This window comes from Ochlerotatus camptorhynchus, unplaced genomic scaffold (assembly GCF_037179485.1).
Source record: "Ochlerotatus camptorhynchus isolate MF236.1 unplaced genomic scaffold, CSIRO-AGI_Acam_v1.1 ptg000070l, whole genome shotgun sequence".
Classification (NCBI taxonomy): domain Eukaryota; kingdom Metazoa; phylum Arthropoda; class Insecta; order Diptera; family Culicidae; genus Ochlerotatus; species Ochlerotatus camptorhynchus.
The window spans coordinates 1,871,389-1,887,200 of NW_027040560.1; the positions used below are offsets into that span (position 1 = coordinate 1,871,389).

Below are 15,812 nucleotides of genomic sequence, written 5' to 3' on the forward strand. Positions count from 1 at the left end.
TAAATTCAAGGATTCCAAAAATATCTTCAGACCAATTCTTACTTCACAATATTTGGATATAATGCCCAGTCAGCCCAATAACGATCGATCGAATGGACTTCGTAAAACTTCATGTTTCTGCAACTGAAGCAAATTTCGAGGTTCTCAGATCTCGCTTAAAAACATTAATTATGAGACTTTGAGAGTTTGGAGATGAAGCTTGAATATTATTCAACAATGTTGAACTTTTAAAAATGGGGCTGAGTTAGGAGAGGCATTCTCCCAATGCCCTCTGGCTACGCCTATGACACGTCTTATAAATATAATGTAGCTTATAATCTGTTATAATGTACTGCTAATGAAAGTTGAACTTTGTGATATTTTCTAGAACCTTTCGCTCCTGATGGCGCGGAGAGTAGGCTGTGTGTTTGAACAGACATGACGTTCGATTTCTCCGTTGTGTTATTTATAAATCTATTCGGCTGCTGATCTGTCGAATATCATCCGTGGATAGCTCAAGACCAAATCGAATTTCAAGAATGGTCAACCAACGAACGTTGAAACTTTATCAGAAGTGAAGTAGGTGTTTTTCAAATAAATTCTAAAAGAGTCTGGACCAGTTCATGTTGTTGCAGGTTCACTTGATTCCTTCGGTAAGATCTTTCCTTTTTATCTATTTATACTTCATATGCATTAGTGTTTAAGGTACGTCATTATCAGCATTAGTTTACTTAAACGATCCCTGCTTCAAAGTGTATCACGCAGTGGCGTTTCCTTAACGTTAATCTACCTGTGCACCAACTCTCAAAACATAAACAATTATCAAAATATTGCTTGCAATGGATAGATATCGAGTAAACTAGAAGGTTAAGTCTATTTTTCAGCCGATTCGAGTATGAATATGGCATTACATCTGGTTTTGAAATCTGGTGCACAGGTAAAAAGTGAGGTTACGGAACGCCACTGGTATCACGTCAAAACATTCCTTCTCAATCCCTATTTGATCTGCATTCGGGCACGGTCGGCGCTGGTATTGCTAAATATTAGATCTCCAGTTTTTTCACATTGAGGATGAATGTTAGTCCCAAACATCATCTGTTGGTTCTCTGTGTAATTGCAGCTGATCTGGCAATAACAGACCAGCAACCGTGGGCGGTCAATCATGGTCATGTTCATGCTCTAGAAACTTTCTAAATTAATGTTTATGCCTGCTATGATAAAAACTGAATTTTTCGGGATTGTGGTGATTTTCGACAGGAATGAGTTGGCAAAATGTACGACTGCTGCAAAAATTCGATATCCTACTTAAAGTAATTTATCAAATTTTGAAGTTTGAATGAAACAGCGAATGGCGCCTGCCTCTAATTATGAGTAAATCAAAACAACGTATAGATCATTATGTCAAACGGAAGATTTCAAGGTATCCTGCTGTGTTGTTTACGATTTGATTTAACCGACTATGCAGCAATATACCTATTGCCTCTTTCTGAAATGTGGGTTTGAACTCAATTCTGATTTTACACGATTTTTTTCGCCTATATTTTTGATCGTGTGATCCAACCAAATTCAATACAATTTGTTTAAAAAAAATCAAAGAAAAATCAGGTTTACCCATCCTGCATGAGGGCAAAATCGAAAAAAAAAAAAATAAAACGCGTGAAAACAGAATTGAATGTAATTGACTAAGAAACAGAGGCCTGCTTTGGGAACTTATTCATAAGTTGTTTCTAGCAACAATACAAACAAAATGGGCTCAAACTTTGACAGTTCGGTTGGTTGAGCACCTATCAGTTCGCTGCATTCTTTCATTGGACACTCCAAGACTCTCTTACACCAAAATCCGTCTTCGATCACACCGACATTCGCCGTAAAAAAACAGCCCAAATAAAAAAAAAAAACAAACTTTCCCACAGCTACCCAGAGCCTACTTGGCTGCGCAAAAAATCCACTATCAACAAACCACGCATTATATAGGACAAACAAACACAAAACCTCCGATGTTCAACAACTTAACATTTATTTCTCTCTTTGGTGCTCTTTGACTTCCAACCATCGAACTCAGTGCAGAACCTGAAGCCCAATAACGGCTACCTCCTCGTGCGGATTGTTATGCTAATTCAGCCTAATCACTAAAGAAAAACTAAATATTCTATTCACACCCGCCTACTTGAGCAGTTCGCTCAGAGCGGTGATGTAGCTCTGGGCCATTTGGAGCGTCTCGTGTTTCGATAGTTGCCGATCGTTGCCAATCGTGGGCAAATATTGTCGTAGCCGATCGAACGCCTCATTCAACGCGTGCATCCGCTTCCGTTCGCGAGCATTGGCCGCCAGGCGTCGCTTCCTTCGTATCACCGGTGGGATCACTTTTCTTTTGCTGGACTTTTTTGGCTTCTCCCCTGACAACGAAGACGACGATGGCCCTCTGGCAGGGCTCCTTTGGTGGATCCAGTTTGGGGTGGCAATCCGATCGTATGTCTCCACACTAATATTGACCCGCGGCGAGTAGGTTAAACTTCGAACGTACTCCAACGAGGTTAGCGGAATGTATTGCGGACATGATGGTCTAGCTTTCGCAACCGGGCTTGGCGAACGCAAATCGTCACTATACGGAGGCGATGGGAAGAAGTACAATTCCGTCGACATTGTCGTCACCGGTGCCAACTGAGAACTGACCTTTGAAATTCTATCAATTCGTGGAAGTAATTTCCTATCGATTAAAATTCTACGCTCTTCCGCTTTCATTTCTCTTCCGAAGGGTTCAGAAGCAACAGAGGTCCCTTATTCCAATCGAAAACATTGTAGAACATACGGTTGATGGAGCGACCGCACCACAGTTCGTCTGATATCCTTATATTTCCGACCCCTCGCTTTCCTACCCTACCCGACAGTGGACTTGTCCTTGCACGACACGCGGGCTTCAACAGACCCGGAGGCGTTGAGATGAAACTGGCTCGCTTGTACACACATGTGTACATGTAGGTATATGGTATGAGTGTGACCCACACGTGCCACGCGACCAATGAGAAATGGTGTAACATAGTTGGCTCTGGCTGGGGGAGGACTCTGTTCTGTTGTTTTTATTTTTTTTCACTGCAAACAGGTTATGTACCGGAACGCGCGAAGAGCAGGCGACGACGACGACCACCGCCATATGTGTCACATCGATTGCTTGGATGAGCGACCGAGGAGGGCGGGATGAAAGAGGGTTACCGTTGTTGAAGTGCGCGCTTTTGGTGCGTGCCGAAGCACCGAGCTACTACTGACTGATGCGATGTATGGCGGAGGGGGTGTTTGAAACGTTTATATCGCTTTTTGGGCAACCAGTTCAGCTGGAAACAATGGGAAACAATTTGCATAAATATTGATGAGGGCTCTGTATGAGAGCAAAGTGCACGGTAGCGAACCTGATGTATGGGGGTAAAAAAAAATTCGCGGACAGGTGGCTGTGACCGTTTACGGGAGAAATCGGGACAGGTTGTTGTTGGGAAAGAAAAAGAAAAATAGTTTATAACTGAAATTGAAATTATTGCTCGCGTTCATTTGTTTCATTTTAATTGAGTATTTATTTTATGCTATCCTTTAACTCTCTAAACCCCGGGCTAAGATCGAAGGTCAAAATTAAAGTTTGCATGCTAATATCTCGGCAGTCGTTTGATGGAATTTTGAATTTTTGTTTCACCAATTGAATCTCCCAGGTGTCTAGATTGACTGGAATTGGATTGAAAGTGTTAGGAAAATAGGTTTGATGTTGTCTCCTATTTATGTTGCTGATGAAGATGTCGATGGTGGAGTGTACGCCAGACCGGCTCAACCGGGTGGAAGAGTTCGACGGTAATATAGTGTAGTCAAGGTGTCGACTACCCAGAAAAACTTGGAAAGTCAGGGAATGTCTGGGAATTCTATTTACGATCTGGAAAGTCAGGGAATTTCAGGGAATTTTAGAGTAGGTCAGGGAAAAAAATAACGTTGATCACATTGCAAAAAATCATGTGAAGGACACATAAAAACAATCTTTGAAATTTTATCAGTGCATGACGTCAAAGTTTTTGGGAAGATCCCGGGCATCAGATCTACTCGCTGCGTTTATGGACGCCCTTGCCGGTATCTCTTCGAACAACTTGCTGCAAGTGTCTATGGATGCGCCGAATGTGAATTTATTTATTTATTTATTGCACACCGTCTTCGACTACGTCGTACAGACTGATTACTTAAAACTAAAACTTGTTTAATCTAAAGGGTGTCCACGATGAAATTGCCACACACAAAATTGATTCGCAAAATTCGAGTTTTCATCCGATTGCCATCAAATTTTCAGGGATTGAGAAATAACTATTAAACTTCATTTTACCATACGTATTTTATTTACAGTCCATACGCAAATGCCCGCACCTTGGCCTTAACCCCGGCCATAAGATTCTGCACAACCTGTGAATCAACCGTTTTTTGCATGTAAACCCATACTTTCTTCAGTTCCTCGACTGTCTTCACTACCTTAGGTCGTTTAAGAAGGTGCTGCTTCATAATCGCCCAGTACTTCTCGATGGGGCGGAGCTCCGGAGCGTTGGGAGGGTTGAACATTTTCGGCACGAAATTGACCTCATTGTCCGCATACCACTTCAGCACGTCCTTGGAGTAGTGGCATGAGGCCAAATCCGGCCAGAAGATTGTTGGGACGTTGTGGGCCTTCAGGAGAGGAAGCAGCCGCTTCTGGAGGCACTCTTTTATGTACACCTGTCCGTTCATCGTGTCCTGGGTCACGAAAGGTGCACTCTGCTTCCCGCACATGCAGATGGCTTGCCAAACCAGGAATTTCTTCGCAAATTTGGACATCTTCTGAGTGCGGACATACTCCGGAACGCTGAACTTATCCTTGGCCGTGAAAAACAGGTTGCCGCGGATCTGTTTGAAGTCGGCCTTCACATATGTTTCGTCGTCCATGATGCAGCATTCAACTTTCGTCAGCATGTTGAGGTACAACTTCCTGGCACGGGTTTTGGCGGACTTGTTCTGCTTCTCGTCGCGATTAGGGGCCTTTTGTACCTTGAACGTTCGAAGCCCAGCCTTAGTTTTGGCCTTCTGGACAAAACTTCGGCTTAGGTGCAGCTTCTTAGCCACATCCCTAACGGAGGCGTTCGGATTTCGGTTGAAGGCCCCAACTACGCGGTTGTGATTTTTGGTGTTGTACGGAATACTTTTACCTTCACTTCTGGGCTTCCGATCGGTGGTCAACCGTTCCTCGAACCGCTTAATCACTCGCGACACCGTGGAATTCGCGATTCCCAACGTTTTAGCGATGGAACGATGCGAGAGATCCTTGTTCTCGTGATGAATGCGCAAAATTTTATCACGCACGAGCTGTTCTTTCGACTTCATTTCCGCGAGTTTTGATCACAGGACTTTAAAACTTGCAGGATGTAAATAATGCACTATGAACTAAATCCACCCAAATTTTCATTAAATTCTACCCAACGGTTAAAAAGTTAGAGCAATTTCATAGTGTGGCAATTTCATCGTGGACACCCTTTAAACCTCTTATTCTATTACTAAACAAATTTTTGGACATAGTAAAATCAAACTCATTACAAACATCATTAATGGAACGCAAACATTAGTTAAAACAGATATTGAATCCAAAGTTAGTTCTGTAGAATGGAATTGCCAGTAATGGGGAGCTACGAAATCTACGAGAAGGAATGTTCCATGGAATCCGTTCCAGGATTTCGGGACAGTCCACATTGCCGGTGATTAGGTCGAAGATGAACAGTCGTTGCAATTTGATACGTCATGCTGAGAGAGATTCCAAATCAATCAGCATGCATCGGTCTGGATAACTGGGAAGAATGAGCGGATCATTTCATGGGAGCTCACTTAAAGCAAACCCTTATGAAGCTTTTCTGAATCCGTTCAATCGTAAGAATATGCGTAGTGTAAAATGGAGACCACACTGGGGAAGCATATTCTAAGATACTACGAACCAGCGAGCAGAATAGTGTCTTGAGGCAATAAACGTCGGTGAAACCAGAAGCATGACGACGAATGAAACCAAGCACAGTGTATACTTTGGCAGTTACGATGCTTATGTGTTCGCAAAACGTTAACCTAGAATCGATTGTAACGCCTAGATCGCGGATTGAGTTTACACGTTCTAGGGAATCCCATGCAGTATGGATGAAGAGTAACTCTATTGCTGCGGGTGAAGGATATCACTTTGTCACTGCACCAGACAGACCAGCAAACGATTTATATCTTCTTGTACTGCAACACAGTTCGCAGGAGAAACAATTACTCGAAAAAATTTTAGGTCATCAGCATAAGACAGTTTGGACGATGAGAGCAGCTCACACAAGTCATTCACATAGATGATAAAAATAAGAGGACCGAGAACACTGCCTTGTGGTACGCCAGATGGAGTGTCGAAGGTCCTGGAGCGTACGGAATTTACCACAACGAATGCATTGCGGTCAGACAGGTACGAGTTGAGCCATTCCGTGGGGAATCCAATATGATTCATTGTGATAATGATGAGGTTGTGCGGAACTGCATCGAAAGCTTTCGCAAAATCGACGTAAACCGAATCCACTTGCTGTTTTGATGCTATATCACGTGATATCGCTGACACATAACATATTAGGTTTGATGTCGTTGAGCGGTGATTCATAAAACCATGCTGGCTGTTGGAGATGATCGGGGCAGTAACTCTGCAGAGAGCTGTGTGGATCAGTTTCTCCAACATCTAGCTGAGAGTGCAAAGTATGGATATACCCAAGGTTGCAAAGACTCATTTCAGCTAAAACAATGTTTTTCTAAATTATGAAATAATTAGATGCCATGATCAAATTTTGAATTGGTAGGATACAAGAAGAGGTTGCAAAGAATGTGTTTGACATATCAAACCTGTTTATTTCACTTCATGAGAGTCACAATCAGCGATTTTTCACAAACTCACTCACTCACTCACTCAGCGATCAGCAAATTGCTGATTGTGACTCATAGAAAGCAAAATTTACAGGTTTTATGTTTCCAACGCATACTTTGTAACCTCTTCTTGTAAGGTACAAGTAAAACATGCCATCATACCATCTTTTGGTTTTATTATTCCGAAAAACATTATTTTAGCTGAAATGAGTCTTTGCAACCTTGGATATACCACGATAATTGGTGACACATTTTTTTTATTTCCAGACTTGTGGATCGGTACTATGGATGCCGTTTTCCATGCATTTGGGAACGTTCTGTCTTGGAGCGGTCGGTTGAAAATAGCAGTGATGGGCGACGCAAGCGTAGCAGCACAGTTTTTCAACAACACAGGAGGCAGGCTGTCCGTTCCGGGTCCTTTCGTTGAATCGAGATTATCGAGGGCTTTCTGAACATCGTCTGGAGAAAACTGGATGCATTGTAGATTTATGTTATGAGACAGAATCTGCTCGAAGCCGGCTTGACGTTGAACGGGTGATGCTTTACTAAATACGCTCTCAAAGAAATCAGTAAAGCTGTCTCCAAGCATGAGCGAGAAGTGGTTCCTTCGAAGTTGACCGATCCAGGGATGCCGTAGTCAGCATTGCGTTTCTTAATGAAATCCTAAAAGCACGAAGGATTTTCCTTGACGGTTGTCTGTATCCTACACAAATAGTTTTCGTGTGTTTTAGAAAGGGTGACTTTGTACTCCAACTCAAGCTCAACGAGTCTAGCTTTATCGGATACATTTTTTGTTTGGAAAATCCTGTTACGCAGCTTACGAAGCTTGTTACGAAGCATACGTAACTCTGCAGTCCACCACGGTTTGCTGAAAGCAGAAATCAGTGCTTGTGTCTTTCGAGGCACATGATGATTTATAACTTCAGAGAGAGATTCGTAGAAAGCTGATAACATCTGGTCTACTGAAGCATAACTTGATAATTGTTCCCACTCAATATTCATAAAAATATAATTCAACAAGTCATAGTCGCATGTCAAATAGTCAAATTTGAAACATTTGTCTTGATCGTCAAGTACGGATGGTACAACACTCACGTCAAGTAGTAAAATGATTGGTGTATGATGATTATCAACAGTTAACAGCGATGCAGGTGCTGCAATCAGGTCAAGATACTCCGGGAGATTGGTGAACGCCAGGTCAAGGAGTCTTTCGTTCGTGTTGACAATGTTATCAATCTGCCTGAAGCCATTAGAAAACATAGCTTCTGTAAAGTTTCTCTCAGTATCAGTCAAGGCGTTTGAAGGAATAAAGCCATTAATGTCCTCGTCAACATGCCATCACAGATTAGGAAGATTAAAATCACCGATCGATAGGATTATGTCAGTCTCCGATAAACGATCTGCCACTTGTTGAACGGCCCTTGCATGAGCAATATATAGCTCGGCACTCGAGTTAGGTGGAAGATAGATAGCCACTACATAAAGAGAATGAGATTCCAATTTTATGCAAACTGCAATTGGTACTGAAGCTAGAGGTACAAAAAGGTGGCGAGAAGCTGATATATCTGTAAAGCTGTGGGCTGCATATTTTGCATAATGCATTCAAGGATAGTGTTCGCAATATCAGTTGAGATGTTGTCAAATATTTGCGTGGTATCTACAATATCTTCAAAGATGTACCAGCAAGACGAGCGTTTATCACAATGTATTATGGATCTACCATATTCCCGTTAAAGTTTTGCGGTCACCGAAGGTTGGAAAATAGTGCTGCTGTTCAGAGGGCAATCAAAATTACTCCGCAAATACGAACATTTATTCAAGGCGTCCAGAAAGACAAAATTCAACCAACGTCAGCTTCCTACCAAGATGTTAAAAACGGTTTGAATGACTCGCTGCTGATGGCTAATAGTACGTTCAGACTACAGATTTATAACATGTTATAGCACTATCTTGATGGTGGTTTCTGTGTTGCAATTATTTGACAACCGTTATAACATGTTATAACTCTGTAGTCTGAACGTGGTATTAAGCTAGCTTTCTTCAAATCAGTTGCTGTCGAAGTAGGGCCATTTCTATGGGAATTTCAGACGAACAACCCTATGGTGCCTTTTTTGTGCAACGCGATGTCTCAAATGGTTAGGGGCATTATGAAACGGTTCATTAATATTGATCATCTGAACAATATTGCACATCAGGTAAATGCACATTTGATCAATATGATCGCTAAAAGGAACGACTGGACGTTTTTTCGAGGGGGGCAACTCTAGCTACGATGCAGGAAAGATTGTGTTTTGTTTCGGCTGGCTGCGCGCACGCTGAGTAGATAGAAAGAAGATTGATGACGATTCTCAAGATTTCCTGTAAAAAGATATCGCGCATCATCTCAAGTAGATGCGAGAAATGAAAGAATATTATATTCATAAAATTGTTTTCAAAGAACGTTGTTTTCAGAGATTATTTGTTTAATTATGTTGCAACCTCATCTTATCTAGCAAATGCCATTCGATGGTGGGACTAGGAGTATACTACAGCTGTCAACCCCCCTACATTTATGCTGCGGTTCATTTGGTGAATTTTAACTTATATTTGACAGATGGAATATTTTCAAATAAACCTGCTATTCTACCGGACTTCTTTCAGACAAACCAGGAATCAATTTTGACAAATAATTTCTCGAAAATCGAACGGTCAACAACAGAGGGATTTCGAACATTATAATATATTTTCTAAGTGCCAGTGAAACTTCATCGAATGGAACACAGCCACACAGATTGAATCCAACATGTGTTCAATTTTGACGTTCTGGTTCTATAGGATTTTAAGTATAATATCTAAAATCCCATAGAACCAGAACGTCAAAATTGAACACATGTTGAATTCAATCTGAGTGGCTGTGTTCCATTTGGTGAATTTTAACATAAATTTGACTGATAGAAAGAAGATGAATTGAATTGGTAACGACTGAAAGTTATGAACAATCTCAATTGAACCTTTGCAAATCATGAATTTTGTGATAGCGCACATATTATTAAAACATTTCTAGTCTAGTCTAGTCTACACATACACAGCCAGTACTTGAAAGAATCCTGGAAAATGATACATCTATCATTTTTCTTGTCATTATTAATGCCTGCTGCACATCAAGGATGTGAAACAAACAATAAAGCGGCCAGGCCTACTGTGTAGCGTTTAGTTAATTTTTGTGGAAGTGAATGTTTACCATGTCTACTTAATAAGTATAGACAGTGGTTAACATTTAATCCACAGGTAATCAAAGAGCGGGGACATACCGTACCAACCGCTCCGTATGCAGGATTTGAAAATAGGCTATATAAATCGTTGGGAGTGACAGAGCTAAGAAAGTTAATGTACACTCCTTGGTTGTCCGATCTCCTGGGATGGAACACAGGTATTTACCCCTTGTGTTCGAGCGTACAGTCCTCCCTCCGTACAAGCGTGGACGGCACCGCCAACCCACTGCCATCCCTCAATCGATCCAGCCGACCTCAGTCGAAGGACAACAGAGAGCGGTGTGCGGACGTAACCTATACGGAGGGAATGCTGTATTCGCCTAGGTTATAGCGCCCTTGCTCGCTACCATTTTCTTCTAGCGGTTGGGACCTGAGCACTAACTCTTGTCCTAGCCCTATATGGCATATGGTTATAGCGCCATTACTCGCTTTCTGAAAAGAGAAGAAGGGAAGGGAAGGAGAGGAAAAGGACTTGGGAAAAGGACTTGGGAAAAGGAAATGCGGAATTCCTTTCCTCATTAGTATTTGTATCGTCAACTTTTATGAAAACTATATAAATCATTTTTCCTTGGTCAGAGGTATTATTACGACATTTGAATAAGATTGTCTTATCATTTGTTATTCAAAATTTAATGTTATAATGATCAACATAGCTTTGGATTATCCAATATAAATCGGTAACACTGTCCTGCAACCGATGATTTTTCTAATCCGAAAACTAAAAGTTACGAAAAAGCACTTAGGCCTTCATTAAGTTCCACTTTCACGCGACGTTCAATGTTTCGCGGTTTGCTCTTTACGCATTGTTCAGGCTATCATAACAAGCTATGACCGACGTGACGATTGCTTAAGCCCTGGTTAAACAAGTAAACAAGTTATTAAAATGAAATCATGTTCCCGAAAGCAGTCAACAATGTATCTTAAACCGGATCAAGCGTGCGCCCTATTTTTCTAAACATTCCGACGCGTTCCGCCCAATATCTATCAATTACGTTTTTCTAGAATAGTAGCCTGGGATAAATCCTAATTCGACCGACACGTGTTTGTTGAAAAATTATATTCTGCCTAATATCAGTAGTCAGTAGTCATTAGGAAACCTGTTACTATATTACCACATATGTATCCTTCTTTCATGAATTTGTTTTACGAACATGATCTAACACAACCTTTTTCTATGACAAAACTATATTCTGATAAAATTGGATCATTGCCTAGACCAACTATTGAAAGTAAAGAACAAAACAATTGGCCACGTGTCTGGAATAATATTAACTTAAAGAACCTGAACTCAAATGAAAAATCTATTCTTTATTTACTTTATAATAGGAAAATTGATCACAGAGCTCATTTGTATCGCATAGGTATTGCTGACAACCCTAATTGCTTATCATGCGGATTCCTCGAAGATCTTGAGCATATATTTTGTAAACGTTTTTCGGTCAATCAGTCATGGAACTATTTTATTAGACATTTACTAAACAGATTTGATCCTCGTTTAATGCGCTTCTTAACCTTTTCCAGTTTGATAGCTCCAACCTTAGAAGAGTTTAGCAGGGATGACAAAATTATGATTCTAAGAAAATTTGTTCAGTTTAGTCAATATATTTTGGAAACAGAATGACATATGATCTCCTTGCCTAGCTTCAAATTCTTCTTAGAAATAAATGCCTGTAATTAGTTTAGAATAGCTTAGCTTGTAAGACATGTTTATATGTTAGGATTAGAATAAAGATTTTATAAAAAAAAAAAACAGACTAATTTTGACACATTTGACTGATGCAATTTTTCATTCGTTCATTTATTGTATGTACTGTATGTATCTACAATCACACTCGTGTCTGGCAGTGGTATTATGTATAAAATCTACCTGTATACGAGAAGAAGCGAATTTTGAGTTTGCTTAAACGGTTGTGCAGTTTACTCATAAATCGGAAATAGTTCAGGAACTCAGCGATGAATAAATTTGCTCATGCTTCTGCAGGATCTCCAGGAAAAAAAAAAAATTCCCGAATATGAGAAAAGTAAAGATTGGATTCTCTCAGTCTTCATAGACTAAGAAAAACTTTGCCATTTTTTTTTTTTTTAGTTTTTCCAACGGAAAACATGAGGCAAATTTACTCATCGCTGAGTTTCTGCACTCTTTGCGATTATGAGCAAACTGAACTCAAATTTAAGTTGATCTCATTGGCCGTGCGGGATAGTCCTGAGAATCCAAGAAATCATGGAAAAGCTCGCTCCTTAATTCTGGCGGAATATTTCCCCGTTTGAATTGGTCAATGACATTTCAAACGGCTGCCATGCCACGTGTGTTTGTTTACAATCTAACTCCCACTGTCTGGCAGTGGCATTATGTATGAAATAAGTTCTTATGAACGCAAGAAGCTTGGACCCGGGAGTTAGACCGTAGCTCAAATAGCCTCTAGATAAAAGATTGACGGGTATTTAGTAATTTAAATGATCGTCTCAATTTAGAGGGATAAGTCCTGTCCAATCTTCCTAATCTTGTATTTTTTAAATGGCTGCATCTTTGAATATTTCCGGGCCGCAGGCCGCACGCTGGGAAGTGCTGTTATAGAGGAAAGAGGAACTAAAAGGCAAATAAACTTAGCTGAACGTTGCTGCGCTTTATTCGGAACGGAGGGCACCTCATGCAATGGAAAGGGAAGGATTTGATGATTTTCACTTATGCACTTTTCAACACAACTTCTGTACATTCAATTAACACTTTTTAACACTGAAATTGTAAATTTTCCACATTTTCACAAGAACGAAAACGACGCAGCAAAACAAAACACGTCATTTTCGCAGCGCTGCCTACTTCGATCTTCGCACATATTATTAAAACATTTGATAAAAAACTCATTGTCCTTCTTTAATGTTAAGAAAAGGAATCATTGTCCTCCTTAATCTCCAAACCTCAAATGAAATGTCCTCCTTTTCAAATGTTTGATATGGTAACCCTAATTAAAGATGGTTTCCCATAACTCTGCTCCTCTGATATGGGAAGTATAGTAAATCTGTAAATAAAGGGCGAACACGAAATTATTGTGACACCGAAAATGTCATGCCAATTTTCTTATAATGTTTAGAATCAAACCAAAATTTTAGGGTAGTTTTATACATATATTTACTTCAAAAATCAAAAGAAAAGTTAATCGATGGAGCCTTGAGTGTAAAATTGAACGCATTTTCGCTTGATGCCCTCCATCAAAGTCTTTACAGTGTCATCCGGTACCAGTTTCTCAGTTTTTTTTTTCCATTTTCTTAACATGTCCTTCTCATCTTTGACTGTCTTCTTGCTCTTCCGAAGTTCCCGCTTCATTATTGCCCAGTACTGCTCCACCGGGCGCAGCTCCGGACAGTTTGGCGGATTCATGTCCTTTGGAACAAAATGGACAGAATTGGCCTCATACCACTCCAGGACACTTTTAGAATAGTGGCATGATGCCAAATCTGGCCAAAATAGCGGAGCTGCTGCAAGAACGGCAAAAGGCGCTTCTCGAGGCACTCAGATTTGTAGATCTCGCCATTTACTGTGCCCTTTGTCACGAAAGGCTCACTCCTCAGCCCGCAAGAGCAGATGGCCTGCCAAATGAGATATTTGGAGGCGAACTTCGACATTTTCTTCTTCTTAAATTTGTCGTCCACATCGAACTTGCTCTTGCCGGTGAAAAACTCCAACCCCGGAATTTGCTTAAAATCGGCTTTTATATACGTTTCGTCGTCCATCACACAGCAGCCATATTTTGTCAGCATCTTCTCGTAGAGCTTCCGTGCCCGAGTTTTAGCCGTCGATTGTTGCCGCTCATCGCGGTTTGGGAAGTTCTGTACCTTGTATGTATGTAGTCCAGCTCTCTTCTTTGCATTCTGGACGTAGCTCTGCGACATGCCGATCTTTTTAGCCAAATCACGGCTTGAGACGTTGGGATATGCTTTAATCATCCGCTTCACCTTTCCCTCCGTCTTTTTGTTCTCCGGTCCCGGTTTTCTTCCAGCTCCTTTGCCGTGGTCGAACGTCAACCGCTCCTGGAACCGCTTCAACACTCTGGAGACGGTTGAATGGTGAATGTTCAACATTTTTCCCAACTGCCGGTGCGACAGGTCAGGAAATTCCAGGTGTTTGGAAAGAATTTGTTCTCTCAACTCGCGTTGGTTCACCTCCATTTTCGTTGAATCGAAAAACACGACTTCGAGTTTGACAGCATGTACACAATGCACATCAATGAGAAAGTGTGCAATGGTAAAAAAGTTATGCCCTGTTGAATGTGTCGCAATAATTTCGTGTTCGCCCTTTATATAGCCTATCTACAGTAAAGGAGACATTTTTACAAGATTTATGGATTAAAAATAGGGGCAAAACAGCTGTGCTCAGAGTAAATATATTTGCAGTGAGTAAATTTGAGCTACTCACATTAACTCAAAAATGATTAAAGAAGTCTCTATTTTCTGAACGAAGATTTTTTTTAATATCGTCTGACAGCATATTTGGGTTTCAATATAAACACAGTTTTCAAGCATCCAGCAAAGATCCAAGGCAGACCAGGGATCGATAGGTTAATGTGTTGTCGTTGAAGATTTTTGATGATGTAGCAGTGGCGTCACGTAACCTCACTTTTTACCCGTTCAACAACTTTGAAAACGTTATTTAGGGTCATGTTTACATTCAAATCAGTTTCAAAAGACATAGGATCTTCTAGTTTCACTGATTTGTATCCATTGGAACCAATATTGTTTTGTTTGTTTCCGTTTTGAGAGTTGTTGAATAGGTAGATTGAGGTTAGGACGACGCCACTGTGATGTAGTGGTGTTATTTCAGGACTATGCATGTTGGTACAGTTTCGGCCCTGTGTGTGTATTTACAATCTAACTCCCACTGACTGGCAGTGGCATTATGGATAGAATCCTCCTGCAACCATCTTTTATATAAATAATTCCACCATCTACAAGCAGTAGTAAAATTCTTCTTTATTTGTGATTTTGTTACTTGAGAAGAATGTTTTAAATGTTTTAATTTGTTAATCTACCTACTTAACCTAACTTAGCTTAACCTAACCTAACGTGCCAGATCCCTGATGATCTGTTGATCGGATCGCCTATAGCAAACTCTGAACCTTGCGATAGAGTCAGTTCTCCGTAACTGTCGGAAGACCAGGCAGGCGATGGACCTCAGAGTTTATAGTCCGCGGTGGACTATTGATGATCATTCTCAGGATCTTATTCTGGATCCTGTGTAATTTGAGATGGTGGCTTTTTGCGCAACTCTCCCAGATTGGCATCCCGTATTCTATTACGGGAAGGACGATTTGTTTGAAGACAGCAAGCTTATTTTTCAGGTACAGGGTGAACCTCCTGTTGATGAGTGGATACAGTGATTTTATCAAGATGTTACACTTGGTCTTGGTTTTGTCAACGTGTTCCCTGAAAATCAGCTTGTTGTCTAGTGTTAACCCAGGTAGACTACCCCTTTCGACCATTCCACCACTGTGCCGTTCAGGCAGATCTTATTATTCTCCGACGGAACAAGTCTGCTAGATTTAGAGTGTGGAAAGATGATGACCTTGGTTTTTGCCGCGTTGATACGGATCTTCCAGCTGTTGAAATATTCAGACAGGACGTCCAGGCATCACTGAAATTTGGTACTCAGAGCTCCGATGACCCTACCCTTGT

The 15,812-nt window shown here is 40.8% G+C and overlaps 1 protein-coding gene across 1 annotated transcript; it reads right to left on the reverse strand.

Annotated features, from left to right (window-relative positions):
• Positions 1–1,972: 1,972 nt before the first annotated feature.
• On the reverse strand, positions 1,973–2,764 carry LOC135697260 (neurogenin-3-like). The gene has a single exon (XM_065216883.1). The coding sequence runs from the start codon at positions 2,719–2,721 to the stop codon at positions 2,143–2,145; it is 579 nt and encodes a 192-aa protein (XP_065072955.1). The 5' UTR covers positions 2,722–2,764; the 3' UTR covers positions 1,973–2,142.
• Positions 2,765–15,812: the final 13,048 nt, after the last annotated feature.